Source organism: Hemibagrus wyckioides, unplaced genomic scaffold (genome assembly GCF_019097595.1).
Source record: "Hemibagrus wyckioides isolate EC202008001 unplaced genomic scaffold, SWU_Hwy_1.0 Contig13, whole genome shotgun sequence".
NCBI classification, from domain to species: domain Eukaryota; kingdom Metazoa; phylum Chordata; class Actinopteri; order Siluriformes; family Bagridae; genus Hemibagrus; species Hemibagrus wyckioides.
The window spans coordinates 352,419-380,350 of NW_026690773.1; the positions used below are offsets into that span (position 1 = coordinate 352,419).

The 27,932-nt window shown below is 39.6% G+C and overlaps 3 non-coding genes and 1 gene segment (V, D, J or C); 3 read left to right on the forward strand and 1 right to left on the reverse strand.

Annotated features, from left to right (window-relative positions):
• Positions 1–13,199, forward strand: part of LOC131349809 (T cell receptor alpha variable 12-3-like) — a 59,672-nt gene extending 46,473 nt beyond the window's left edge. Inside the window, 1 exon segment of the V gene segment in view lies at positions 13,088–13,199. Within this exon segment, the coding sequence occupies positions 13,088–13,199 (112 nt within the window).
• On the forward strand, positions 6,797–6,868 carry trnap-agg (transfer RNA proline (anticodon AGG)). The gene has a single exon. It is a non-coding gene; the product is annotated as a tRNA-Pro (tRNA).
• trnav-cac (transfer RNA valine (anticodon CAC)) lies at positions 11,371–11,443 on the reverse strand. The gene has a single exon. It is a non-coding gene; the product is annotated as a tRNA-Val (tRNA).
• On the forward strand, positions 11,565–11,636 carry trnag-ucc (transfer RNA glycine (anticodon UCC)). The gene has a single exon. It is a non-coding gene; the product is annotated as a tRNA-Gly (tRNA).
• Positions 13,200–27,932: the final 14,733 nt, after the last annotated feature.

The following is a 27,932-nucleotide window of genomic DNA, read 5'->3' on the forward strand; positions in this document are numbered from 1 at the left end:
AGCTTCCTGAACATTTATCATGGTAATATATTAGAGTACAGAAAGAGCTTTTTCATTCAGCTAAAACCAGTCATCATGTTCACTGTTATATTCATGTGTCTGTGGCTTTCACTAGGTGAGTTAACACCTTTTGTTAGTTTAGATATTATGTATTGTTTATTAATTGTCTGGTGTTATAGAAAGCATGATTTCTGTGTGTAATTCTGGCTTGATTGTGTAAAACTTTATGTTCTCTTCTCTATAACAGGTGACTCCATGGCAGATTCAATAAAGCCACTTTTCACTCAGAATGTTGTAGATGAAGGTGATGATGTTACTCTGTCCTGTGAATACGAAACAAGTGCTATAGGATTCTCCCTGCAGTGGTACAGGCAATATCCAAAATCTAAACCTGAGTTCCTTCTTTATATTTACAAAACTGGAGCTCTAAGTGAAAACCGTCCCCCAAGAATGAATGCTACACTTAAAGATAAGAAAGTGGATCTGATCATCTCCTCTGCTGCTGTATCAGACTCTGCACTATATTACTGTGCTCTGGCGCCCACAGTGACAGGAAATCCAGCTGCACTGTACAAAAACCTTCACACAGTTTTGTTATACTGAAGGCAGTTCTGCTGGTGACAATCCTTTACTCCTAAGTGCAATTTGTAATTAAATTAGAAGTGCATTAAAGACAAGGCATGGCTCCACATTTATCACCTTGAACTGTATATATCATCTAACACCAATCACACAGACCAGCAACGAGGTAATGAGAAAAACCTCCAGAACTAAGGAATGAGTTTGAGGCTTCACAGGAAATAAGAATTAGACCTCACATGCTTTGTCGCTTCTGCTGTGATGGAGTGTATCTGAAATTTAACACTGCAATGTGTGTGATTTAAAGTTTTGTTGCTTCATTTTATGTGTGTACTTTAATCTGTTTGTGTTAAAGCATTACACAGGAAACCTGCTCTCCACATAGCATTATCTCTACAGATGGTATAACCACTACAGAACAATCCCTGGTATTTTTACACAAGTGACTAGAACTGCCTTATTTATTAGTGCATCATTAGTTTTCTGATCTTTTGCACAGTGTTCAGTGTGAGAAACATCAATTCAATTCAATCTGAACTCTGAACACTGTTCCAAACACAGAGACCACAGATTATCAGATATGCTCTTGTCATGTAATGGAGTGCAAGCAGAGACTCTGGTAAAAAGTGTGGAGTAAAGACAGAATTATCTTTTAAATGTTTTGCATGGTTTAAAGTAATATAAGTTCTCAAAATAGACCTACACAAAGCAGAAAGAAAGAATAATAACATCAATAACATCAAATCCCCCAAACTGTTATTGTACAATAAAATAAAACTGAATTCTTAAAAAAGTTTTTCGTGTGCTAATGAGACAGGAGGAGCGCAGAAAGTCACGTGACACTTCCGCATGTCCTAATTAGCATATCACAACAATGATGGATTCTTATAGAAGAAAAAAGTCAGTGAAAAAGAGTCTTTGTTACATGACAGTTGTCTTCAAGCTACTTTGTTTCTGCTCACTCCCAATTTAAACTCACATGACACTGCATAATTGTTCATTTACTGAAAGCTTAATGCAGGCTAATTTATTCCAAATCAGAGTAACTGGTATGCATTGCATGTTCTGGTGTCTGCAAACACGGGTAGCTGCAAACGTGACCATATCACACCAATGTTACACTCCCTGCACTGGCTGCCAGTCTGATATCGAATTGATTACAAAATTCTGTTATTTGTCTATAAAGCTCTTAACAACTTAGCTCCAAGATATCTCTCCGATTTACTCACCACTTACAATCCTGCTCGGTCACTTAGATCCCAAGATGGTCATCTTTTGTGAATACCATGGTCTCGCCTGTAACGCAGGGGAGACAGAGCCTTCGCAGTAGCTGGTCCTAAGCTGTGGAACAGCCTGCCATCACCCATTAGAACTGCTTCCACGTTAGCTGAATTCAAATCGATGTTAAAAACGCATCTCTTTTCTTCTGCTTTTAATTGTTTGTAATGTGTATGTGTTTTCCTGCTTTCATCCTTTTTATTTTTATTCCCTTTATTTTTGTTCAGCACTTTGGCAAACTAAGGTTGAATTGAAATGTGCTTTAGAAATAATTTACCCGTGACTGTGTGAGTGTAAAGCTGCGAAGTATTTTATGTGCTTTGTAAATACTTAATTGCGCTGGTGTTGTCCTGCCATTTGCACATAACTTTTTTTTGTTCAACTTTAAAGATGCCTGTGCAAAGATAAAAATTAAAATGGAAAACCTCTTCAGATTAAAGTCATTATAATGCAAAATTTAACTGGTAGTTATTCCAGAAAAAAAGTCAAACTAAATAAAATTGTGACAAAGTAGTAATATTTCGCGAATAAAGTTAACACTATGAGAATAACGTAAAAAATCACAAGATTCGTAGCAATACGGGATTAAATTCGTGATATTTTGAGAATAATGGCCTATTTGTGTGTAGTGAAATTAAGGTATGAATAAAACGACTTATGCATATGCATAAAAGTGCATAAAAATGAAACTTGACTCATTGCATGCACATCCATCTGTTTTAATAATAAGGTAGGTATAACTTATCTGCTTCGAACATTACTCCAAACACGTTGATGTATATGGCCTTATAAATAAAACATTACAACTTAATCCCTACAGTATATTGCATGAGTTTAATACTGTTGCATGAAGTCAAACACATTAAATGACGTGCTTGGAAACGGAATTTCTCTCAGAAGCAGATTAAAACAAGCAACAAAGAAAGTAAACGTGTGGAATTCATATTTAACATTTTCAGCTGTGAGTTTTCAATGTCATAACTTCATGGTTAAAAAGTTTAAAAAGTTAGTATGAAAGGTTAAAGTATTGTAAGTTATTGTGTCTTTTGAGACACAGCCCTGACCTCTAACTCCAAAAGATATGTTTAAGAGGTGAAGTCAGATGCACTGATTCTCACTCTAGTTACAGGTAATTCATTTTAATCAGTTTACCAAAAGTTTTAATTCTTACAATCATATTTAATGAGTTAATTAGTTGCATTAATTAATAACCATGTTTTTTATTATTCATCCAGTCATTTCTTTATTTCTTAAGTCAATATTAATAAAACGTATAAACCAGTATAAATGAAGATTCTAAAACCACATCAAAGATCCTTCCTTTACCAACCTGTTATCAGATAACCACAGACACAAACAATGTTTGTGGTAATTCTGTGGCATAAATCAATAAATAAAAAAGTAGTAAAGTATATATATATAGTTACTTAAATGGTTTGAGGAAATCGATGGTCTTAAATGGTTTGAGTTGACAGAACACAAACTAATAAAGTTAGTCTTGATTAATTTGAGTTCAGTCAACTCAAACCATTTAAGGCAATCGGTTTCCTCAAACCATTTGTGTAGCTAAAAAGTTATTTGGACTTAATTACATCTGTTACCTGAACACAAACAGATTTAAAGACTAACTTTCCTTGGTTGCAGGAACCAAAAAAAAAAAAGTCAGCTTCTTGGGGTAGCTGATATGAAGGGCATAAAGCAGCCCAAAAAGCAGCATCAGAGCACTGACCCAGGATTTTGAAGACATCACCATGTCATCTTCAAGGACAATCAAGACATACAAACAAAAAAACAAAGAGGCAAAACAAAATTTATACCAGTGGTTCCCATTAGAATTAACTAAACCTTATAATTACAACATAACAAGCCTCTGCAAATAGTGCAGATCATGTTCATGACTTTGGAGTATGAGCTTTACATATGACAATGATATAAACATACAGAAAACAATGCACATCAAATTTAGATATTATATTTAGATAATGTGTTTAATGTGTGTGTTGAACCATGTTAATATTTTAGTAAAGTCTAAATCAAAGTAATTTTTGAAGCTTGAAAATACAGATTGCCTTTAATTGGACAGACAAAAGGAGAGAAAAAGATTTAAACGTACCTTTAACAAAAATCTAATGGAATTACACGAGGGTGAGTAAATGAATTATATAATCATCATTTGAGTAAACCTTTCCTTTAAGATTACTGAAATGATCAACTGTACAGCTACTCTAGCTGTATTTTTTTCGATGTCGACAAAAAGATCAAAATGTTTCAGAAAGTAGTCCTGATGAGCCTTACCGTGTGTGTCTTGAAAACATCTGACGAGTCTTCCTTCAAGTAAAGCGGCAGTCCAGCCAGGACAAGAGTTCCAATGACACTGATGTCATCCTGATCCTTAAAGACAAAACAAAAAATGACCATACTTTTAATTCCCAACTAAGCAACATTTTGAATTTATTAACATGATTAATGATGAGACAACATTCTAACACTGCAAACCTAGCTACAACATGTAACAGCACTAGTTATTACCTGGCACTTTCTTACTAATCCACATAACAGGCAAATTCCTTTAGGCAGTTTAATAACAGCACAAGCACATTTTAAGGATTAGTTCATCCACACACAAAAATTGTCATCATTCACTTACTTGCATGTTATTCTACACTACTTTGTGTAATTTATTTATTTTGTTTGTATAGACTACTGTTTTAGAATGCCTTCATGTTTTTGTCTTTTCTGGCAACTGAAAACATTCATCATTATTATATTTAACTGATTTTAATTATTGATAATGTTTTTAACCTGTACAGCCCTTGAGTATGTTCAATGGGAATTCCACTTACTTGTTCATGATAGTCTTTTAATATTTTAGCCATCTGGTTGCCAATGGTACCATCCTTCGATGCCTTAGCTCGGAAGAGTGTCAGGAGTTGTGGAGTGTGCTTGTCCAGGGAAATGTAAAAGGTTTGCTGCGAATTACAGGACTTGGTTACAGATGTATGTTATCTAGCTAGCGAACCTCGCTAATCATTTCATTTACACAATATCATATAGAGTGTAAAGCTTGCTGAACTCGGGTGAAGGTTTTAATAATTATTCCGTATAATATTTAGATAGATTTCGGATGATGGACTGGGACAGGAGGTTTTTGAGACTTTAATCAGTCACCGTGTACGGTGAATTTACACAAGCTAATGCTAATGCTAGATACTGCTAACTAATGCTAATATTTGTCTGTTTATTCTCAGCTTAACTAGTTTACAAACTCACAGGTTTATTAACGTTTCGGCGTTAAAAAGGAAATTTTTGTATTTTTACTTCTCCCTTTTTAAAAAAAAAAAAAATATCAAAATCCTCTATTTCTGGGTGTGGGTGAAAAAAACACTGGTTTATCTACACTGTTAGCAAGCCTGGATAATTAACTTGGTAGCATCATTAAGATAAATATCGTAATGAGTAATGCAAACCTTTTAACCGGTAAACAAACCTTTCCTTTATTTTACTCAAGCTGTTTTTACTGTAAGGAACGTGACAGAATGTTAGATGTGTTATTATGAAACTGCGATGAGAAGAAGCACTTATGATGGGGCGGCGGGAGGAAATGTACAGTACGTCATCTTTTTTGGAGAACAGGACATGTTTAGGCTTACATCCTGCTTCGTGTTAAGGTGTAAATTAAGTAGCCATCTAGAACACCATAAGTGAATTACAGAGATTTTTTTGTTTTTTACGTTTTAACAGGATGCAGTTGGCGTACAGCTGGCCTCCGTGGCTCTGATTCGGTTCCTGAGGACTCCTTCTCATCGGGACTCCATCAAAGCAGAGCTCTCCCGGTCCTGTGTAAGCTTATGAATGCCTGTGTAACATGACAGCTGTTTAAATCTGAAAGACTTTGATAATAGAGAACTCCATTAGGACTCCATTATGTAAAGTTAATTTCTTTTTGTAACTTTTCTGCTCTCTGCAGGCCTACCAGTACAACCTCGTGGACGTGTTTTACGAGCTGCTTCTCTGCGGATACTTCACGAAGGGCTTAACGCCTCAGCCAGTAAGCGTCTTATCGGGAGATTGTTTGAGAACAGGATCTATTTTATTTCATTTTGTTTTCCCATATTTTAAACCCTGGCATTAACGGAGCTTTATTTGAAGTGAATAGACAAAACATTCTAAGTGAATCCAAATACAGATAGAAAAGTTAGGTGTGTGTTTGAAGAAGCCACATGTTCACTCACTCTGCAGTATTAAGTGCAGTTCTCATAAACAATAGTGGCAGGTTTGATGGTTTATTTACTTAATGACAGTGTAAAGATCACATGCTGGAATTTGATTCTGTTCTAGGAATAAAAATGTGGATATTGTACAACTCTTTTGACAAGCAGCTGATCTGATTTATTTTTATTTTATTTTATGTTTGTTTGTTTGTTTATTTTACTGAGCATGCTATTTAATGTGTTCATCATGTGTGTCTTTGCAGGGTCTTTAATATATTTTTGAGAATTACAGGATACCTGAAAGTATGTATAACTAAGAATAAGAATTGTGGAAAATAAAAACACAGTTTCCATCACACAATCAGGAAATAAATAAGCTCTACTGAAATAGTGCCCCATAATCAATTCTTGAGGTAGATGAGCTACAACAGCTAAAGACCACATCGGGTTTCATTCCTGTTCACCAAGAACAGAAATCTAAGACTACAGTAACAACCCTGTAAATGACATAATTTGGCCCAATGGCAAGAGCTGCTTACTTGGTTCACACTTAGCGTCTAGATTCCAAAAAGGTTTGAATCCCACAGGAGCCTCGCTTTATTGTTAACTTGACTTTGTGTAACCGAGTTCCTTTTACTGGGACCCCAGTCCATATGAACAAGAAGGTCATACAGTTACAGAGTACAGTGAACCTTCATTGGCGCACATCAAGGTAACAGGGATGACCTGGCTCGTTGGTCTAGGGGTATGATTCTCGCTTAGGGTGCGCGAGGTCCCGGGTTCAAATTCCGGACGAGCCCTGGTTTTAAATGGAATAGAGTGGTTGGGATAAAACTAATGGAAACTTGCACTGCCGGCTTGGTTCTCGCTTGGAAGTTTGTTTCTCCAGAGGTCCAAGGAGGTTCAAATCCCACTGTAATTACCTCTGAAAATTAAAGCTCCAACCTGGAGCCTATCTCTGGAATACAGGGAGCGGGATGGAGAATGTCACACTTTGTGGAGACATGAACCTCTGAAATATTAATATAATAGAGTACAGAAAGACCTCAGAATATTGTCATTTTACTAACACCATTCATCATGTTCACTGTTATATTCATGTCTGTGGCTTTCATTAGGTAAGTTAACATTGATCTTTTCAGAAAGGAGGGTAAAAGGTAAATCCCTATGCCACCACGTCTGTCTGCTAAAGTTGATGATAAAACTAAACAAGTGGATCTGATCATCTCCTCTGCTGCTTTTAATGTTTGATAATATACAATTAGAAGGTAATTTATTCATAATCACACTCTCTGGTATCACCCAGATGAGGATGGGTTCACATTTGAGTCTTCCTCATATCGTCTCACAGAGTTTTTTCTTGCCGCTGTTGCCTCAGAGTTGCTTATTAGGGGTAAAGTTAATTTTCAACTTTGTAATTTCTATTCTGAATTTCTGTTTTTCTGTAAAGCTGCATTGAGACAATGTCCATTGTTAAAAGTGATATGAATGAAAATGAAGTGAACTGAATTTAATTACCTTTTGGGAACAGACACAGCAAATTTACTTATGAGAGATTGGATCCAGTTTCCTATGATTTTCCACAGCAAATTATCATAATTATTTATAAATGTACAAATAATTAAAAAAACACACAAACAGATAAAGGCTTATAGTATGGTATAGATGATAAATCTTAAAATACAACACAGCCATATTAATGACTCTACACTACAACAGCATCACTTCCTGGGTGTGTCCTTCTAGAGACGTGTAAAGTTCAGCACATACAGCACTATTATACAGAATCCTCACAGAACTGTGTTCAGAAATGGATCAACTATACAACTTACTGTACATAGTGAGATACATACCACTGATTCTCACTCTAGTTACAGGTAATTTTCATCAGTTCATCAATTAATTAATGGAATTAACTAATATTCATAGAATTAATTCATTTATTTTTAATGTCAGTGTTTTTGGTGTTACACAAAAAACATTTTTAGAATTTTTCGATATTTGTATTATATTTTTATTAATCATTTTTCAATACAACAGGCAGTTCTGCTGATAAAATTTGGCCGAAGGACAAAGATGTCAACATTGTGGGGAAGGAAACAGACACTGTTACTCTGAGATGTTCATATGAATCAAGCAGTGATAGCATTCTGCTTTACTGGTACAGACAATATCCTAACAGCGCACCACAGTTTTTACTGCTTAAAGGTGCAAAGTCAGCAAGTTCAGCTCAGCGCAACCCCTCTGGCTCTCGATTCAATGCAGAAACATCCCCAGACTCGACTGAACTCACTATCAAACATCTGCAGATCTCAGATTCTGCACTCTATCACTGTGCTCTTACAGTAGTAGCACAGTGATACAGAGTCACTGAGAGACTGTACAAAAACCTATGAAATAATTCATTTGAAGTTCAACGTTTAATATCAAAGATACTTCCTTTAGCAACTTATCAGTTAACCACAGACACAAAAGACATTTGTGGTAACATATGCAGCTGAAGAAAGAGAATAAAATAAAGAGGCACTGTGTCACTTGTTGCTGGTGTGTACTGTTTAAAATTTAATTCATTGTACTTTGCTACAGTTTTTCCCCATGATTAATTCGAATGAATTTTCATTCATGTATATGTACAAACACAAATTAGGATTTGTCATGTATTCTAAGAGGCACAATATTGTACAACTTGTTTGGGGATTCACAACATTCAGAAGTGTCTAATTTAAGAGGTGTAGTATAATCTAGGGAAGGAGAATAATATTTTCAAAGGTGTCCCAAAGTAACATTGTCAACCTTGCAGAAAATATCCCAATGGCATTTTCCCCATTGTTCTCTTAAAGGTTTTGTGGAGGACAGGGGAGTCAGGGAATCAAACCTGAGGTAAATTTTATGCAGTGTGCTTGATGATGATGATACTTATGTATTTTGATTTAAAAAAAGCACTTGTCTGGTGCCTCCATTGTCTTGGACTTCCAAATGTCATCAAAATGCAGACAAAAGCCATAAATATCATTAAAATAAGTTCAGGTGCTCTAACTGGCAGACTGTTACAGATTTGCAGTTGCAGGTCACCATGTCAACATGACAGATGAAGAATATCAATATTGTATTTATACTACACACTTATACTGATCAATGCGTACTGTATCAGTGGCCGAGCAGAAGATACTGAATCAGAAGCAGTAGGTACTGATAAAGTCATTGAAAAGTAAGGAACAGGTGTGCAGCAGTGGGGTGGTAGGGTGCATACAACGTTAACAAAAAAACATGGGAACATAATTAAACCCTGCCAGACCACCCTCTGGTGTCCTGACAGGGAACTGTCCAGCAGTCCATGACAGTAAATGCAGTCAGTCTGCCTAAAGATTTCTAAAACCTGGTTAGTTATGCTGCATTTCTCATTCTATAAATGTCACTTTGTTCAGTTTAATTATGTCTGTGATGGACCTGTACTGCCAGAGAGAAGAGCTTACACACTCTGTACAGATGGCAGTAGATAAAGTTTTAAAATGTTTTACTGACCTAAACAGAAGACGGGAAATTTTGCCAACAGAGCATAATTCCCAGGCTACAACACAAACATGTTAATATGACTAATTATGTATTTACATGTGTATCATTACATAACTGAATTCCACAATGGGTTCATTCATTAATCTTCCTAATCAGAGTCACTGTGGCTCCAGAATCTATCATGGACACACTAGGCATAAGGAGGGAATACACCAGTGGTGGGCCGTCAGTGCCAGCAAGGCCTTCTCTGCTGGCCTAAACAGCAGTGATCTGAATCACTGACTTGCATTTTAATATATTTAATATATTTTTCCATGAAAGTGTACTAAATTATTCCCAATTGTCTATTCTCTACATTTCATAGCTTTTCTCTTGGTTGCGCTGCTTCCAGTAGTGTATATTTATGATGAGAGTATTTATCCAATCATATTTCAGTCACTGGCTGACATCATGTGTTGCCAGGGTGAAAGAAATCTGCCTTAAGGCCTTCAGAATCAATAGTGCAGGCGCCCATAGCTTAAAATAAATGGCAATGGAATTGTTAAATTAACCAATCAGATTTCGAGTTGGTGTCACTGGGGCCATCTATCAGGCATACAATTACGTCAGCAATTTCCCGTCCTTTAATTGGATAATCAGAGAATATATACTTTGCTATTTAAAGGTTGATTAGTATCTATTGCCGTGGCGTCATAATGATGGTATAGAGGAGGATTAATTCAGGAAGGACACCAGTGAAGGCCTAGGTGTGAAATGCACAGCCCACCACTGGAATATACCATATCACAGGTGTGGAAAAAGTACTGAGATTGTACATGTACATGAAGCTTTGCACATTGTCACTATTTGTGTAAGTATTTTCATCTCTACTGAAACCAGTGCTACTTAATGAAAATAAATTAATTTGTATTTAGTTAATGTTGATTGTTTGCATGAAATGAACCAAGGTCCTGCCACTTAATATTGGCTTCCTTTCATTCCTTTCTGTTCTTTGGGCACATCCCCAGGAACACTGCTTGTTGATGTCTCCTTTCCAACAAAATGGAGTTAGTGAAATTATTACAATAGTCATCAACTGAAAAGTTTAGCATGAGCCCATAGAACAGGAAGATGTACATTTGCAGGGTACAATGAAATTGCATCAGTGCACAACTTCCCTGTCCAGGGCAATCTGGCTCATTGGTCTAGAGTTATGATTCTCACTTTGGGTGTGAGAGATCCCAGATGAGCCCTTCCTATATTGTTAAAATGTTACATGGAATAGCCTGAGTGGGACAAAACTAACGGAAACTTGGAGTGCCGGCTGCTTGGTTCTCATTTGGAAGCTTGTTTATCGAGAGGTCCCAGGAGGTGCAAATCCCATGGTGTATTTCACCAAATAACCTCTGAAAATCAAAGCTCCAACCGTGAGCCTATCCCAGGAATGCTGGGAGTAGGGTGGGTCCTTGGATTGAAGCCTCTTATAGGACACCATGCATGAACCGGGGGGCTTTTCGCGTGTTAGGCGAACGTAATAACCACTACACTACAGAAACTACAAAGAAGCTATTCGGGCTCTCATCTTCAAAATAAATCAATTAAACCAAAAAAGAAAACAAAAAAAAGACAATATCAAGACTTTTGTTCGCCAGTGCAAATGAGCAGAAAACGTGAAAACAGTCACGCTACAGAAACTATGTGGGAGTGGGGCCGGATCTCAGTTTCAGCTTGTTCCCAAGGCATGGGTGCTACAGAGCGCAAAACTCGAGTCTAATTCGACGCAAAGCACAAGCCCCAGACCGCCAAAAGATGTTTCTGCCCAGTTTCGAACTGGGGACCTTTCGCGTGTGAGGCGAACGTGATAACCACTACACTACAGAAACAGAAGCGAAGGAAAGTGTTTCCATTCGGCAGGGGAACCGCAAAGTAAGTAAATAAATAAATAATCGATCAACGCAAAGGCTTAAGTGTTCCTTCAACCGAGTAATGAGCAAGCAGCCTCAGGCGTTGGTGGTATAGTGGCGAGCATAGCTGCCTTCCAAGCAGTTGACCCGGGTTCGATTCCCGGCCAACGCACTACATTTAAGCCGCATGTTGGAGCGTGGCAAATGTACGAGGGCCGCCCTTGAAAAGGCAAACGGAACAGGAAAGTCCGCCAGCTGCGTTTAGCAGGCTTTGGCAAGAGTGTGATGAAGGCTTCTCTGCTTGTGAGAGGTCTTTCCACAAGTGATTTCCACTTGTGTTCTAAGTGGTTGCTTGCTGAGGCCAAAAAAAAACAGCCCTACTTGTTGCTCGACTCGAACAAGCAAACACTTGTTCATGCACTAAAGCCCATTTGAAGCTAGGCACCACATAGTGGAGAAACTGCTCTAGTCACCTTCAGGGTCCTGATTAGGACAAGTGGGCTCTTACTGGAGCAAAGCTCAAGGCTTGTTTCTGCCCGGTCTCGAAAGTCAAAACGGAACGGCAAAGTCCACCAGTTGCATTTGACAGGCTTTGGCCAGAGTTCTTTGGTGAGAGCTCTTTCCGATTTCCAATTGCGGTGTAAGTGATGGCTTGCGGCCTGCAGCAAAAGCCCCTAACCGCTGCTTGATTTGAAGTATACACTTGTTCATTTTCTATGCACTAAAGCGCATTTCAAACTAGGCATCACATTGTGGAGAAACTGCTCCAGTCACCTTCAGGGTGCCGATTAGGATGAGTGGACACATACTGAAGCAAAGCTCAAAAGCCTTGGGTTGTTTCTGCCCGGTTTCGAACCGGGGGCCTTTCGCGTGTTAGGCGAACGTGAAAATATACAGAAGCAGCTCGGGCTCTCATCTTCAAAATAAATCAATTATTACAGCTGGCATTATTGATATTAGAGAAATACGCTGACCAGCTGCTGTTCAGAGCAGTTCTGTATCTAAGCAGGTGTTCAGTGTAATCTATAGAGTGTACAGATTTGCTGGGTTTCCTTTATAATTGCTAAAATGGTCACTCTGACATCTCTTGGTGGGGACATGTTTTTTAAAATGGCAAGGTTTAAGCTAGGTAGAACCTAGGGAAAGTTTTGTAGACTCAAGAATATAAATAGCATAAATAGAGGAAAAGAAAGATATGTTTCTTGATGAACACAAGATGGCGAACTTGGTTATCTTATGGTCTGACAAGTACAAGAGCACCTTCTGTAATATAGGCTCTGCCTGTTCTTCTATCATTCATACTGCACAAATATTTAACCCTTGCCATTGTTAATCTCAGGAGCTAAACTAATTTCAGACATATAAAACAACTGTTCACTTTAGACTAAAGTGTTTTTTTCTGATTCAACATTAAAGTCCATGGCGAAAAAAGGGGGATTTGTTCATCTCCTCTGCAACTGTATCAGACTCTGCACTATGCTACTCTGCTCTAACCCTAACCCACAGTGACAGGAAATCCAGCTGCACTGTACAAAAATTTTGACAGTTCTGTTATATTGAAAGTTTTACTGAATTGAAGATACATGTTTTAAGGTTTTTCTTCTTGATAAATAACCTGAACAGACTGTGCTGGTTCAGCACCATCAATGTTTTGGATAGCAGAGGAGCACATGGCTGCGGTGTGGAGCGAGTGAAGCATGGCAAAGCTGTTGGAGACCGAAGAAGACATCCCTAAGCCATTGCACTCGTCACTGCTCCACCGTACCTGGACCCCTTTCAGCCCCTTTCAGCCATCAACCAAGGCTGTGTAACCATGTTTTCCCTATTTTGCTCCTTTTTCTATTTTCACTGAATTTTGTACTCAAAGATTCTTTTTTTCCCTATGTGCACCAAATAAATACACTGTGAATTTTAACCTTCGCTGTCTCATGTATGTCTGTTAAGCCCTCACTGCCTGAGTAGTGTGGGAGATAATTTTGTAAATGAGGATATATGTATGCGGTGTGTGTTTGATGTAGTGTGAAATAATCGGGGGACAGCAGGAGTGAGTTCTCAGGTAAGGTTTACTCGTTAGGTCGTTTGAGCTTAAGAACAATATAAGGTTTAACACGGCATGTTGGCCTGTCACGGGCCTTGCACACAGGCTGCAAGGGCTTTGAAGAACAAATAGTTGTATGAATGATGTCAGTCTGGCAGGCCTTCTCTGCGGTACCAGGCTTTCCAAACTTGGACCAATCAATGGCAGAGATGCACCCTAGATTATTATGGTCAATCTTCGCTCCGCTGGTACCTGGAGCGGCAGTGATCTCATCATGAAGTAAACGCAGCGCGTGCTGGATGGCAATGGTGGTACCAGGCGAAATATCTAGAGTACATACGTAGAAGACAGTGGATAAATCAGAAAAGCCGTGAAGTGTAGAGTGTAATAAAAGAAAGGGTGTTGGCCCCTGAAGGACTGAGAACTTACCCATGCTGTCTCCTGAAGAAGAATGAGGTGTTGGCAAGAGTGAGGCCGAAGACAATCCCACTGGTGGGGGCAGAAACGCCCAATTTGTTAATATAATGATGTAGGGAAGTTTTAATTATAATGGTATTTGAAAAGTTGTAAATTCAAAGATAATGGTGTAAAAAAGAGTCTAAAAGGTCTAAAAAAGAAAGATGGGTGGGATTGTCTAGGCAAAGAACCAGTGACGTGTTGCATTGGGAAGATAAGGGAAATGTATATAAAGGCTGTAGTTGGAGTTTCCCGAAGAGAGGTTGTTGGGACGTTCATGCGTGAGCATCTCAATTCTTGTGTCAGCGCTGATTACAAAATAAAATCTCTTATCTGCATTCATCTAGTCTGCTTGATTGGCTTATTTAGTTTTGAGGCCTTACTAACTATGAGTCTCACTTAGACTGAGCTGTCGGGTCAGTGTGGAGCTGGAGTCAGATTTTAGTAGTGAGTACAGTAGAATTTTTATTCCACAGTAGCTACAACCTGTATTCTCTAATAAGTTAAAGTCATAAAGTTTCTTCCTCATGTCATCTCAAAGGTTTCCTCCATGTAACTGTTTCCTTTCGGTTACTCATGATTGATTTAAATCTACAATTGCAAAGTATTTCATTAAATTAAAGTTTCTGACTCTGTTCACGTTCATTACATTAAAGTATCTATAATTATGTTATGAACCTGTTTACCCAAATACGTAGCTAAAAAAATTTAACAACCATGAAACCAGGACAACAGAGAAAGTAGTTTCACCAAGAAAAGATAACATGGGACATGCCAAAGAAATGAACAAGTGGGCCAGAAATAAAACCAGACCAAAAAACACATTTCCTCTTGAATCCGTTCATTTATCAGCATCTACATACTATATTCTGATTGTACACATGGATATATCGCCAACATACTGCATAATCTATTGAAAGACATACTGCAAAGAAATATACATTTTTAAGTGCTTATATATTTTTTTCACATTTTGTACTGTTACAACCTGGACCTGAAATGAACTTAACTGGGATTACACAGTATATCATGATTATATATATAATACTGTATATTAAATCATGTTTGTTGACTTATTTTGCCACCTATTGGGATAATAGAGATAAGATGAATTGAATGTTTTCATCCAATTACTTTCAGAAATGATCATGATTTATAACAAAATTAATTTTTGTGGGCCATATTAGCCAATATCAAGCTATGAACATGGACTTCGAGCAGTGACAGACTGTAAAATTACATCCAAATTCTAACAGCAACATACTGTTTTTCCAAACAGTACGATACAGTAACATACTTGTAAAATCTTAAGCAGGTTACCATAGAATTTAACAGTAATATACAGTATTTTCTTTTTGTGGTATAGACCAGTCAAACACATGCACTGTAAAAAGTAATTGTTGAATCTACTCAAGAAAAACTTGTAAATTTAACTGACTTTAGAAAATTTGTTGATTTAAATTGATTAGACTGTGTAGTGTGAACTAAACTTAAGAGTACTTAAGAGTATTTATTTATTTATTTATAGGTTCTGGGTCTTTTTCCCCTTTGCGCTATAAAATAACCTGGAAACCAGTAAGATTTAAGCTTATTGCCAATCAGCTGCTGCTACATCACAATCCACCATATTTGTATGAACAGAGCTTGATATATTTACTGGCCTTTGGTTAAGTTTCAGCATAGGATGAAACAATTACTATTACAATTATTATTACTATCACAATTAGAATTACTCTTCTAATTTCTTAAACACGCTTTTGTCTCATGCATGCGCAATGTGACAGAACACAGGTGTTTGGAGAAGACATTGACGAAGAAGAACTCAAAGAACAGCACGTTTTAGGGATGTAGTAGAATGACTAGGTATGCTCACAATGATCTGTTTATAAACATCAGTGTCTCTTACAACTTAAATACAATTTTATTTGCTAGTTGTGTGGAAAGAGGAAAAGACATAAAAAGGCACACTGAAGTAGTTTTATGTCAAATGCGACCAGTGCTACGTTGCAAAAATCGACTTTTACTGAACACTTGTTTTATTACATTTCTAAGCTATTTTAATCGGTTGTAAGTTCATGGTTTATCATTAATGATATGTAAAAACCTGTGCGGCCTTTATGAACATTCTTTCTAGAACGTTTGATCCGCACGTGTGGTTCACATGGAAATGAACAACATGATGCCTGAATTAAGATAGCTTAATTAACAAGCATGTACCATATTTTGTGTTTTTTATTTAGTGTATGCTTATTTTGGGGACTTAAATTCATGCAGTGGAAGTGTAGGTTTTGCTTGTTTTCGTGTGAAAAGTGGGCTCAGCTGTTGAAACACTACAGAATAAAACATGGAAGCTACACTAGAAGTACTCCAATTCCATGTCTCTACACAGATTGTCTGTGCTCATTCAAATCATTTAATGCAATAAGTGTACACTTAACAAAACATCATTCACATCAGGCACATGGTAGCCTATCCAGTCCATGTGATAACATCCCTTTGATATTTCACTGCCCACTTTGCAGTTTTGAGGCACCCTGCACAGAGTCTATTTTTTTTCTCATTTGCGGCAGCATCTCAAAAATCATAGAACTGTGCAGTTTCCCTACAACTATTGCAATTTTGAGAGCAATATCTACTCTACATTTAATTCCCATAAATGTAGAGAGCATGGAGCATTTGATCAGAGGCAGTTAAAATCTGACGTTCTCTTGTATGTTGCTACACACAGTGTAGATAATGTGCAACAAGAATAGCCCTTGAGCGCTGATCCTGTAGATGAACTTTTGGAGATAAATGATATAGAGATTGAAAACTTTGATGAATTGCGTCCTCAGTTGGAGCCTCACTCTTTCTCAAATTATAGCCTCACTCTCTCAAAATGCAGGTGATTTTGCATGTTTCTGATTTGGCTGCACAGGAAATAATTCAACATATAAATCAAATTTTACTTCTTTCATCTTGACAATGACCAAAGATGGTGAGCCTCTTTCCACAATAAGCAGAGGAGCATCATATTTTCAGAGTGAATTTCTGATTGCCATGCCAGTTGAATACAAGCTTGATTCAGAGTCAGTCTCTTATGTGCCAGTTCTGCAAATGTTGCAGAAAATGCTAAACTGGGCTGACATTCTATATAGGGTTCTTTGCAATGATCGATTAGTTAATGAATTTAAGACTTACAGAGATGGCACTCAAGATTCAAGATTCAAGAAGCTTTATTGTCATTTCAACCACATATAGCTGACGCAGTACATAGTGAAATGAAATAACGTTTCACCAGGACCTGGTGCTACAGAAACATACAACATAAAGATCAAACACAAAAAAAACACAGAGCTAGGACAGAAGTTTGTCTTAGCCACATAAAGTGCACAGTGTGCAGCTAGGTGCAAACAGATCGAAGACAAGACAGTGCAAAAATAATAAATACAAACAAAAGGCAACACAAAAACACAGGACACTTAGTGCCGAAAAGAAAGAAAAGAACATGTGTAATGGAATATAAGTGAAATAAAATAAGATAAAAAGAAATGATGTAAAAAATATTGTGCAAAAAAAATTCAACAGCAGCAGTTGAGGTAGTGCAAATAGAAATAAACATAAGTATAACTATAGCAGCGTATGACAGGTAGTGGTAGTGCCACAAGTAATGAACAATTTAAATTATGTGTGTGTGTGTGTGTGTGTGAGTGTATCCATCCAGGTGAGAGAGAGAGAGAGTGTGTGTGTGTGTATGTGTGTGAGAGAGACAGAGAGTTTTGTACAGTTCAGTCTTGAGTGTGTGTGTGTGTTTATGTGTGTGTGTGAGAGAGAGTTGTTCTACAGTTCAGTCCTGGGTGTTGAGGAGGCTGATGGCTTGAGGAAAGAAACTGTTCAACAGTCTGGTTGTGAGGGCCCGAATGCTCCGGTACCTCTTTCCAGATGGCAGGAGGGTGAAGAGTGTGTGTGAGGGGTGTGTGGGGTCATCCACAATGCAGTTAGCTTTGCAGATGCAGCGTGTGGTGTAAATGTCCGTGATAGAGGGGAGAGAGATTCCGATGATCTTCTCAGCTGTCCTTACTATCCGCTGAAGGGTCTTGCGATCCGAGACGGTGCAGTTCCCAAACCAGGCAGTGATGCAGCTGCTCAGGACGCTCTCGATGGTCCCTCTGTAGAACACAGTCAGGATGAGGGGAGGGAGATGGGCTTTCCTCAGCCTCCTCAGGAAGTAGAGGCGCTGCTGGGCTTTCTTGGTGATGGAGCTGGTGTTGAGTGACCAGGTGAAGTTCTCTGCCAGATGAACACCAAGGAATTTGGTGCTCTTGACGATCTCCACCGAGGATCCATCGATGAACAGCGAAGAATGGTCACTCTGTGCTCTCCTGAAGTCAACCACCATCTCTTTAGTCTTGTCAACGTTCAGGGAGAGGTTATTGGCTCTGCACCAGGCTGTTAGATGTTGCACCTCCTCTCTGTAAGCTGACTCATTGCTCTTCCTGATGAGACCCACCACAGTTGTGTCATCGGCGAACTTGACAGTGTGGTTGGATCTGTGCATTGCTGCACAGTCGTGAGTCAGCAGAGTGAACAGCAGTGGACTGAGCACACAGACCTGAGGAGCTCCAGTGCTCAGTGTGGTGGTGCTGGAGATTCTGTTCCTGATCCGGACAGACTGAGGTCTCCCAGTCAGGAAATCCAGGATCCAGTTGCAGAGAGAGGTGTTCCAGGCCCAGCAGGCTCAGCTTCTCAATCAGCCACTGAGGGATGATTGTGTTGAATGCTGAACTGAAATCTATGAACAGCATTCGAACGTAGGAGTCTTTACAGTCCAGGTGTGTGAGGGCAAGATGGAGGGTTGTGGTGATGGTGTCATCCGTGGAGCGGTTAGGACGATACGCAAACTGCAAGGGGTCCAGTGAGGGTGGAAGCTGTGACTTGATGTGCCTCAGGACGAGCCTCTCGAAGCATTTCATCACAATTGGTGTGAGTGCGACGGGTTGATAGTCATTGAGGCAGGAAACCGTAGACTTCTTAGGCACAGGGACGATGGTCATTGTCTTGAGGCACATTGGGATGATGGAGCTGCTCAGAAAGATGTTGAAGATGTCAGTGAAGACATATGCCAGCTGCTCCTCACACTCCCTCAGCACTCTGCCAGGAATGTTGTCTGGTCCAGCAGACTTCCGTGGGTTAACTCTGCATAGAGTTCTCTTCATATCAGCTGTGGTGAGACAGAGCACCTGGTCGTTTGGAGGAGGGATGGTCTTCCTCGCTGTTGTGTTTTTCTGTGCCTCAAACCGAGCGTAGAAGTCGTTCAGCGCATCTGGAAGGGAGTCGTTACTGTCACAGGCAGGTGGTGATGTTCTGTAGTTGGTGATCGCCTGGATGCCCTGCCACATGTGCCGGGAGTCTCCGCTGTTCTGGAAGTGGCCATGGATTCTCTCAGTATCAAGAAAATGACTTTTTCAACACTGAGACCTTCAGGATTGTCCTAGGTCTTTATTTTGATGAATTTGAGCTTGCCAATCCCCTTGGCACTTCTCAAAAGAAACATAAAATATTTGCTCTCTATTGGGTTCTAGCCAACCTTTCCTCAAAAGATCTTTCATCACTTCAGTCAATTCAGCTAGCATTTTTATGCAGAGCTAGTGCAATTTAACATCATGGTTACAAAGACATCTTGCACCCACTTGTTAGGGACCTTGAAACTCTTGAAAAGCATGGTGTATATATTGAACAGTTAGATGACAGTTTGAAAGGAAGTTTGCTTTTTGTTTCATCTGATAATCTGGGTGCACATTCTTTTGCAGGACTACAGGAGAGTTTCAGTGTTGAGCACCCATGTCGGTTCTGCTTTGCAAAGAGGAGTGAAATCCAGGAGAAGGAGGTCTGGTCGGGAACATGGTGTGAAAGGTGGCTGTGTGTTAAGTGAAAGGTTGGAACATTTTCACACAGTTGGTGGTTTTCCACCTGACATAATGCACAACCTTATGGAGGGTGTCATCCCTATTGAAATGTCCTTGTGCATTAATGATTTGGTATCAAGGAAATTAATATCTCTTGAATCCCTGACTCAAGCTATCAAGCAGTTACCTTACAAATTCTCAGACAAAGTTTATCAGCCTCAGATCATCCCAGGCACATTTGCCTCATAAGGTACCACTGGGGTAATGCCCATGAGAATTGGGCATTTATTAGACTTCTGCCCCTCATGGTGGCCCTTGATATCCTGTCCTGACAGCATCATCTGTGAGCATTGATGGAATCAAGTATAATCCAGATATGGTTGTATCTGTTGGTACTTTTCCAGGCCTGTCTGATTTCAGACAGTTTTTTCAAAATTCTTGTCATCAACAGTGCTGTTCTGTTTGTGTGTAAAGATCTGACATGTTGGTACATTCAGCACCTGCGTTCTTTTGAACTTTGCTGTCATGTGCTATCACTGACAATCACCAAACTCTCAGAACTCTTATAAACTTCGGGAAGGACCTGTGTTACACTCAAACATTATATCATATGCTGAATGAATGATAATTCAGGCTTAAAGAGACTTGAAATTATTGAAAAATTATTTACTCTCATTCTTACTTGGAAGACAAAAAGGCTTATTTTTGAAATGATTTCTGATTGCTGATGTCTGACTACTATGTAAGAAGATAGCAAGCATTGCTTCTCAAACTTCAGGAGGACACAAAAGCATCATATAATTTCATTCAACTTCAAGTGTTTGAATAGTATCAATGGGTTTATTAAGAAACAAACTGAAATGTAATTCATTTTCTTTAAATGGTCATATCCTGCATGCACTCCTGAGAGAGCAGCAGTTAAATGCTATTCTATGTGAAGGTTTGATCCAGTGAAATGGATTATATATTGAAGTTGATTTCTCAGCAAACCAATTTATTTGCCTTAAATGCTTGGACTGTATGGCAGATGTCACATTAAATTATTAATTATTTTGTGTACTTTTTAAAGTACATTTAAACAAGGATGAGTGAAACTTTTCAAATCATTTTTTTCAAAGGATGGGTTTAGAATTATGCAATTGGACAACTGTTTTTCGGTTGAAGCTATTACTTTAATTTAAGAAAACCAACCCAATTCTTTAACCTTTGTAGAGAGAATAAATATGGAGACAAGGACTGTACTCTGAGTTATAGTTTGTGAAAATGACATCAGAAAAATCATACTTCCTGCGAAACCACAGACAGTTGACTCCTGATGGAGCAACTTGAAGAAAAGCTTCAGTATGAAGATCCAGAATTCAGCAATTCCCTTGTGAATCTTACCTACATTGCTGACTTGCCAGATAAGCCCACATGGAACTGTGATGACAACAACCCCTAACACAGCTGACACTGAAGTCCTGTCTGTGGCTTCTGATGATCATTCATCTCATAGTCTATGGACTGCATGGCCAGAATATTTTGAGATCCCTACTTTTCCTGTTGACGTTGAATACAGATTACATCAGGGAAATCTACAATACATGCGAGATAAAACATATCTACAAGTGTCAGGAGAGCTCATCTAAGGGGCGGAATAGGTGGTATGATAGCCTCAGATGGAAAATGGGTAACTACCACTCAAAACTGCATCAAGCTGGATGTTTGGAGAGATCCATAAATGGTTGGAAAAGAAGGGGACAGCAGCCTCAGAGAAACATCACAAGAGGTTTGAAATCAACTTTCTACCGAACTTCCCTGATGGTGAAGATGAAGCCAGCATGGAGTCTAAAAAGGAAGGAGATGGTGGAAGACATGAAGAAACGTCATGTTAATTCTGCACTAGCCCAGAACATGAATTCTACATTTGCCTTGTGTAGAAAGGAACTGATAGAGAAGGAACCTGCAGTGAAGAATACAGTGGAAAGGTGGCCAGCCCTTTTCACACAGAGTCAGGTGAATAAATATTCTTGGTTTTATGGATCAGTAAAGAAATAGTTCACCCAAAATTAAAACTGTCATTTACTCAGATAGTTTCAAACCTGTATAAATGTTTTAGTTCTGCTGAACCCAAAGAACGTATTTGTAAGAATTTCAGTAACCAAACAGATCTCATCCCCATTTACTTCCATAGTATTTATTTTTCCTATTATGGTAGTAAATGGGGATGAGATCTGTTTGGTTACTGACATTCTCACAAACATCTTCCTTTATGCTCGCTGGACAAAGACATTTATACAGGTTTGGAAAACTCAGAGGGCAAGTGAATGATGACAGAATTTTATCCAAACTTAAGAAGATTTTGCACCAGATTAAAAATGATGTAAGCTCCTCACACACATCAGAATTTTTTTATATTAAAACAACTGTTGCTTTTGCTGTTGTTCTTTGCTTTGTGTTGTGTTAGTGCCATGAGCGCTATTAAATAATAATTTTCATAACTTTGCAGAAATCCAACATCAACGTGAGACTAACAGCCGTTCTCTATGGATTACCATTCCTTCTTGGAGAGGACCCCACCGATTTTTACAAGACCTGTTTTTGTAAGTAGTTTCGACAGGCAAACTGCTCTTTAAACAGTTTTGAGATCTAAACAGTACGGAAACTGAAACACAGAAGGGGTAGAGCAGGGTAGGTCCTAGAGAGCCGCAATCCTGCAGAGTTCAGCTCCAACCCAGATCAAACCCATCTGAACAAGCTAATCAAGGTTTTCAGGATGACTAAGGCTACAGGCAAGCAAATCTTTTTTTCAGGGTTGGAGCTGAAATCTGCAGGACTGCTCTCTAGGACCGAACTTGCCTACACCTGGGGTAGAGAAAAGAAAGTAAAGATAAATTAAGAAAAAAGACAGTAAGAAGACATTTTATAATACATAAAGAAAAGAAAGAAAAACAATAGTAAGAAGGACAATAAACAGGAGGTTGGAAATTTAGACAGGTAGGAAGAATAAAGGACAGATGCAACAGAGATGAAGTCAGTAAAAGAGGTAAGAAAGTACAGTAAAATAAATATAAAATACAGAAAGGAGATTAGATTGAAAGAAAGAAAAATTTTTTAAAATTCAGTCAATTCTCCTCCATAATTATGTATTTTGATAACTTTTCAAATATCAAATTGTGAGTTTTAGAATAGGTTTTAATTTATATAGCTGGCCTTCCGTTTGATTTATTGTCTTTTCATGCAGTGGTTTGAATGTCTGTATTCGTTCCTGCATCCACTGCTGTGTCCTGATTGAAAAGGCCTGTACATTTAGACATATTGTAGTGTTATTAATTTTGTTTCACATTTTACTGTGAGTATATGCTCTTAAAAGATGTTTTGTGTCTTACTTTGACCTTATTTTTGCTATATGCCCTGTTTTAGGACTGTGATGACAATGAAGAAATGTCCGAAATTGCAATTGGAATTTTGATTGGTGATTCCCGAGCACTCTGCAACTGCAACACTACCCTACTCCCTGCATCTTGATGCCAAAACAACAGCTATTATTTTGGAAGGTACCATGGTTGTGGATGATGTGGAAAATCTTCCACAAGCAATGTGTCTGCTCTTTGGACTGATTTATGATCTAAACTTAGAGTATCCTGCAGCTCTGAAGAGCACATTTGATTTCATACAGAGAGTGATTTTGTCTCTTGGCCACAAGTCACTCAAACCTAAAATCCAATCACTAAAAATCGACTGATGCAGTAATAGTAAAATCATTGCTATGCACTGGCCTGCACAGAGTCCCAGAAGAGTTGAAGCTGTTATAGCTGCAAAGGGTGGACCGACGTCATATTGAACCCTATGGATTAGGAATGGGATGTCACTTAAGTTCATATGCGAGTCAAGGCAGATGAGCGAATACTTTTGGCAATATAGTGTACCTTTGTTTTTTTTATTTTTAACAGTAATTTAATAACAAACATTTATTTGGCAATAACCTTTTTGGAAAGACAACCGTCTACCGTTTGTGTGCATATGTTTTTCTGGGTTGCTACAATATAATTTCATTTACAAAAACACTTTCAAAGAGAAAAAAGTGATTGGCATCATCGACAATGCCATCAACCCCAGAGGGTTAAATCGCTCAAACTGTCCGTCTGACTGAGGTCAGAAAGGTGTTGTGCGGGTTTTGTCAATGTCTAGCAACTCACACATGCTCTGGAAGACCTCCGATTCAAAATTGGTGCCTTGGTCACTATGGAGTGTAAGTGGTGCCCCATAACGGCAGACCCATGTACATGTGCGACACCAAAGTAAAACATCTTCTCGCATTTGGTACCAACAATATCTGGTCTGCAACCGAGACAGTGTTCGCTCCACACCGAAATGTCCACCCACTGGCTTCTTGTGCATCTGGCGCATTACATCTTCCCAGAAAACTCGCGGCAGGATTATCTGGGGACAAAACTCAGGGCCCTCATTCAGGTACAGTCTTTGCCAGTAGGCTTCAGTAGGCTTTTGTTGCTGGGCCATAGGGGGACTCATTCTCCCAGGAAGGTCATTCATTGCCTTCCTCCATCCACCTCTTGATGGTAGCAATTTCCGGATCGGCTGTCTAAGCAGAATGCAGTTTGTCGGTAGTCCACCCAGAGAATGGAAGGGTACTGGCAGTAATGGCAGGTTGTACTACCCCCACTGGACAAGACTCCGGGGTAATGGCTGCTGGTTCATCATGTATAGGTTTGCCATCAAGGTCACACTGGACCGCTTGGTGACAGAGCTGAGGGCTACTCAAGGTGGGATTCTTAAGGTTACATGGGCAAGTTGAATGGCATGGCCTCTGGGAAAGCACATCAGTGTTTTCGTGACAGTGCCCCGGGCGATGAACAACTTTGAAGTCATACTACCCAAGCTTCTCGAGCCATCTGGCCAAATGTCCCTCTGGTTCTCTCATCCTCAGGAGCCACTGTAAGCTACTATGGCCTGTGCGTACAGTGAAGGATCTGCCCAGCAGGTACTGATGAAAATGTGCTGTGAACTCCACCACAGCTAAAAGATCTCTACACGTGGTGCAGTAATTCTGTTCAGCTGGCGTCAGACTCCGACTCCCATATGCTAGTACATGTTCTTCCCCTTGCTGTAATTGAGAAAGCACAGCTCTGATTCCGAAATTGCTAGCATCTGTGTCCAGAACAAGATCACCACTGTCCATAGGGTAGCCAAGGATGGGGGGTGGTAGTGAGCAGCTTCTTTCTTACTCATCAAATGCCTGTTGGCTCTCAGGGGTCCAGTGAAATTGGGCATGTTTCCTCAACAGGTTGTGAAGGGGCTTTGCAACTGCAGCAAAATCTTTGACAAACCGCCTGTAGTAGGATGCGAGACCCACAAACTGTCGAACTTCGTGAACAATCACGGGCTGTGGCCATTCTCAAATTTTCTGCACTTTCTCTGGGTCGGCGGCTATACCATGCTCTGAGACGACGTGGCCAAGGTAGACCACCTGGCAGCAGAAGAGACAACATTTGGCGGGTTTCAGCTTCAGGTTCGCTTGCCGCAGCCTTTTGAACACCTGTGCCAGCCACTGGAGCATTTCCTTTACATTCCTGCCCAGGACGATGATGTTGTCTAGGTATACCAGGCAGATTTCCCACTGCCTTCCAGCCAAGACACGGTCCATTAATCGCTGGAACGTCGCCGGAGCATTGCAAAGGCCAAACGGCATGATGTTCCACTCAAACAGTTCCTTCCTGCTTTAGAACGCAGCTGCCTGTCTCACCTGTGGGGTCAACTCCACTTGCCAGTACCCGGAAGCAAGGTCCAATGTGCTAAACCATTTTGCCGTGGACCGTGTGTCTAGTGTGTCTTGGATTCTTGGGATCAGATAGGCGTTGTCGGAAAAAATATATATATATATATATACCCAGCTTTGAATTATATACCTAGCTTTAAAAGTAGCTTAAGTAATAATGCACTCAATGCTCTAAGCTCTGACTTAGCAATATTCTGCCTAAGAGTAGTGTGTATCTATCAAGAATTATTTAGCCATTGATTAAGTAGTTAACTTTGATTAATAATAGCTATAATAATCAGATATAGCCTCATAGTCTTTATAATAATCATGCAGAATTATTAATGGCAGCATGCTAGTGTAATAACCACACTGGGACTGAAGAAACAGAAAAGAGGAGAGATTTATTGAAACATTAGGAGTTACAACTCAGTCAGCCAGCCTATCCAATGGGATCAGTGGGACCGGGGGGTCAGTTGTAGAAGACGGAATCTCGGGATCCTGAGGAGAAGTTGGAGAGTAATCAGTGGGAGAAGTTGGGGGCGAATAGTCAGGAGAAGACTGAGGAATATCATGAACACTGTAAGGCATAGGCACAAATTCAGGAGAAAGTTGGGGAATGTCAGGAGAATTAGGAGATGAGGAAGTGTCAGAGGAAGAAGTCTCAACAGGGAAATCCTCAGTCTGGACGCCTTGAGAGGTGGTGCGTGTCCAATGCCAGTAGAAGGTCTGAGTAGACTGATCACAGGTTGTGGGGTGAAATTGGGTGCTCTGATCAAGACAGACGGACGATATGGTGAGCGAGGTAAGGAGACTCAGGAATAGAGGATTCAGATAGGTGCTCCAGGAAACCAGTAAGTTCAATGGCCAGACAGGATAGCTGATACTGGCGATAGCGTCGCAGAGCGCCCCTGACTGAGAGCTGACTGAGCTAGGAAAAATAATGGGAAATGGGAAGAGATGAGTGAAGATGAGTGAAGTGCATATTGGCGTGACTATGTAGTCAGCAAAAGAGAGCGTGTACTAAGGCAAAAGGAACACAGTGTGGGAAGTAGGCCAGGTCACTGTGACATGACAGTGATAGGCGGGTAGAGGAGACAATAGCATTGGAATACTAGCAACCAACAGTGATGAAAAGAGAAAAGGATATGAGGCAGCTTAATGGCACAGCTTATTTTAAAATTAGTAAATAAAACTTAGATCAAGTAGGTAGAGGGAAAAGTCATCAGGACATAGAGGAAGAGAGCAAGGTACTTACACATTGTTGTGGAGGGCAACGCGCGAGGTCAGGATGAGCCGAGGAAGCACCTTTAAGAGGTGACGGTCAAATGAAGTCAATAAGGAAGTGGCGCCTATAAGTAAGCGCCAATTTTTTCTAAAAAATTGTTGACTTAGCCTAAAAATAAGGGGAACTGGAGAGGAGGAAAATTAACGTCATCAAGGGGAGGATGGTATCAATTTAGGGGCGGTATCGGGACAAATGCGAAAATTATGGGGACTGGGAAACGTATGTAAACTAAGGAAGGAGGGACTAAAGTAGCCATACACTGAAAATAATGGGAAATTGCTGGAAATATTTAAATTAGAGAAAAGGAGGCGCCCCGGGGCGCCTGGGGTATAAGTAGAGGGGACCTTTTCGGGGTTGGAGAGACCAGCTGCTCTCTTCAGATATGCATGTTGTTGACTGCATGGCTGAATAAAGAAACCCGCTTCTTCTCATCTGTTGACTGGAGATCTCTTTTATTTCGGCTAAGTTTTATAGATTGTGGAGGTCATTGGGAAAGCTAAGAGAAATAGATACAAATAAAAATTCCACCCTGTGATATGTCCACTCGGAGGGGGCTCTGAGTTCCGACAGCGTCTTTTACAGTGCGCTCGTTTAGTGCCCTGTAGTCTACACATAGTCGGTATGTTTGATCTTTCTTTCGTACCATTACAATGGGTGAAGCCCAGCAGCTATTACTTTGGGAGGCTAAACCAGCATCTAGACTCTGTTGGATCTGCTCATCTTCACATTCCGGTTTTTCAAATGCCATTCGACGCAGTTGCTGTTTCACAGGCGAACCAGGCTGGATTTTAATGTCATGTTGGTACATGCCATCTTCAGTGTATAGTGCAATGAAAAGACTACTGAGGGCTCCAGTAACAATGAGGAAATCTCCAGAACTAAGGACTGAGTTTTAGGCTTTGCAGGATATAAGAATTAGACTCACATGCTTTGTCACTTCTGTTGTGATGGAGTATATCTGTGTAATTTAACACTGCATTGTTTTGTCTCTTCATTTTATATGCCATGTATACTTTCATTTGTTTGTATTAAAGCTTTACACAGGA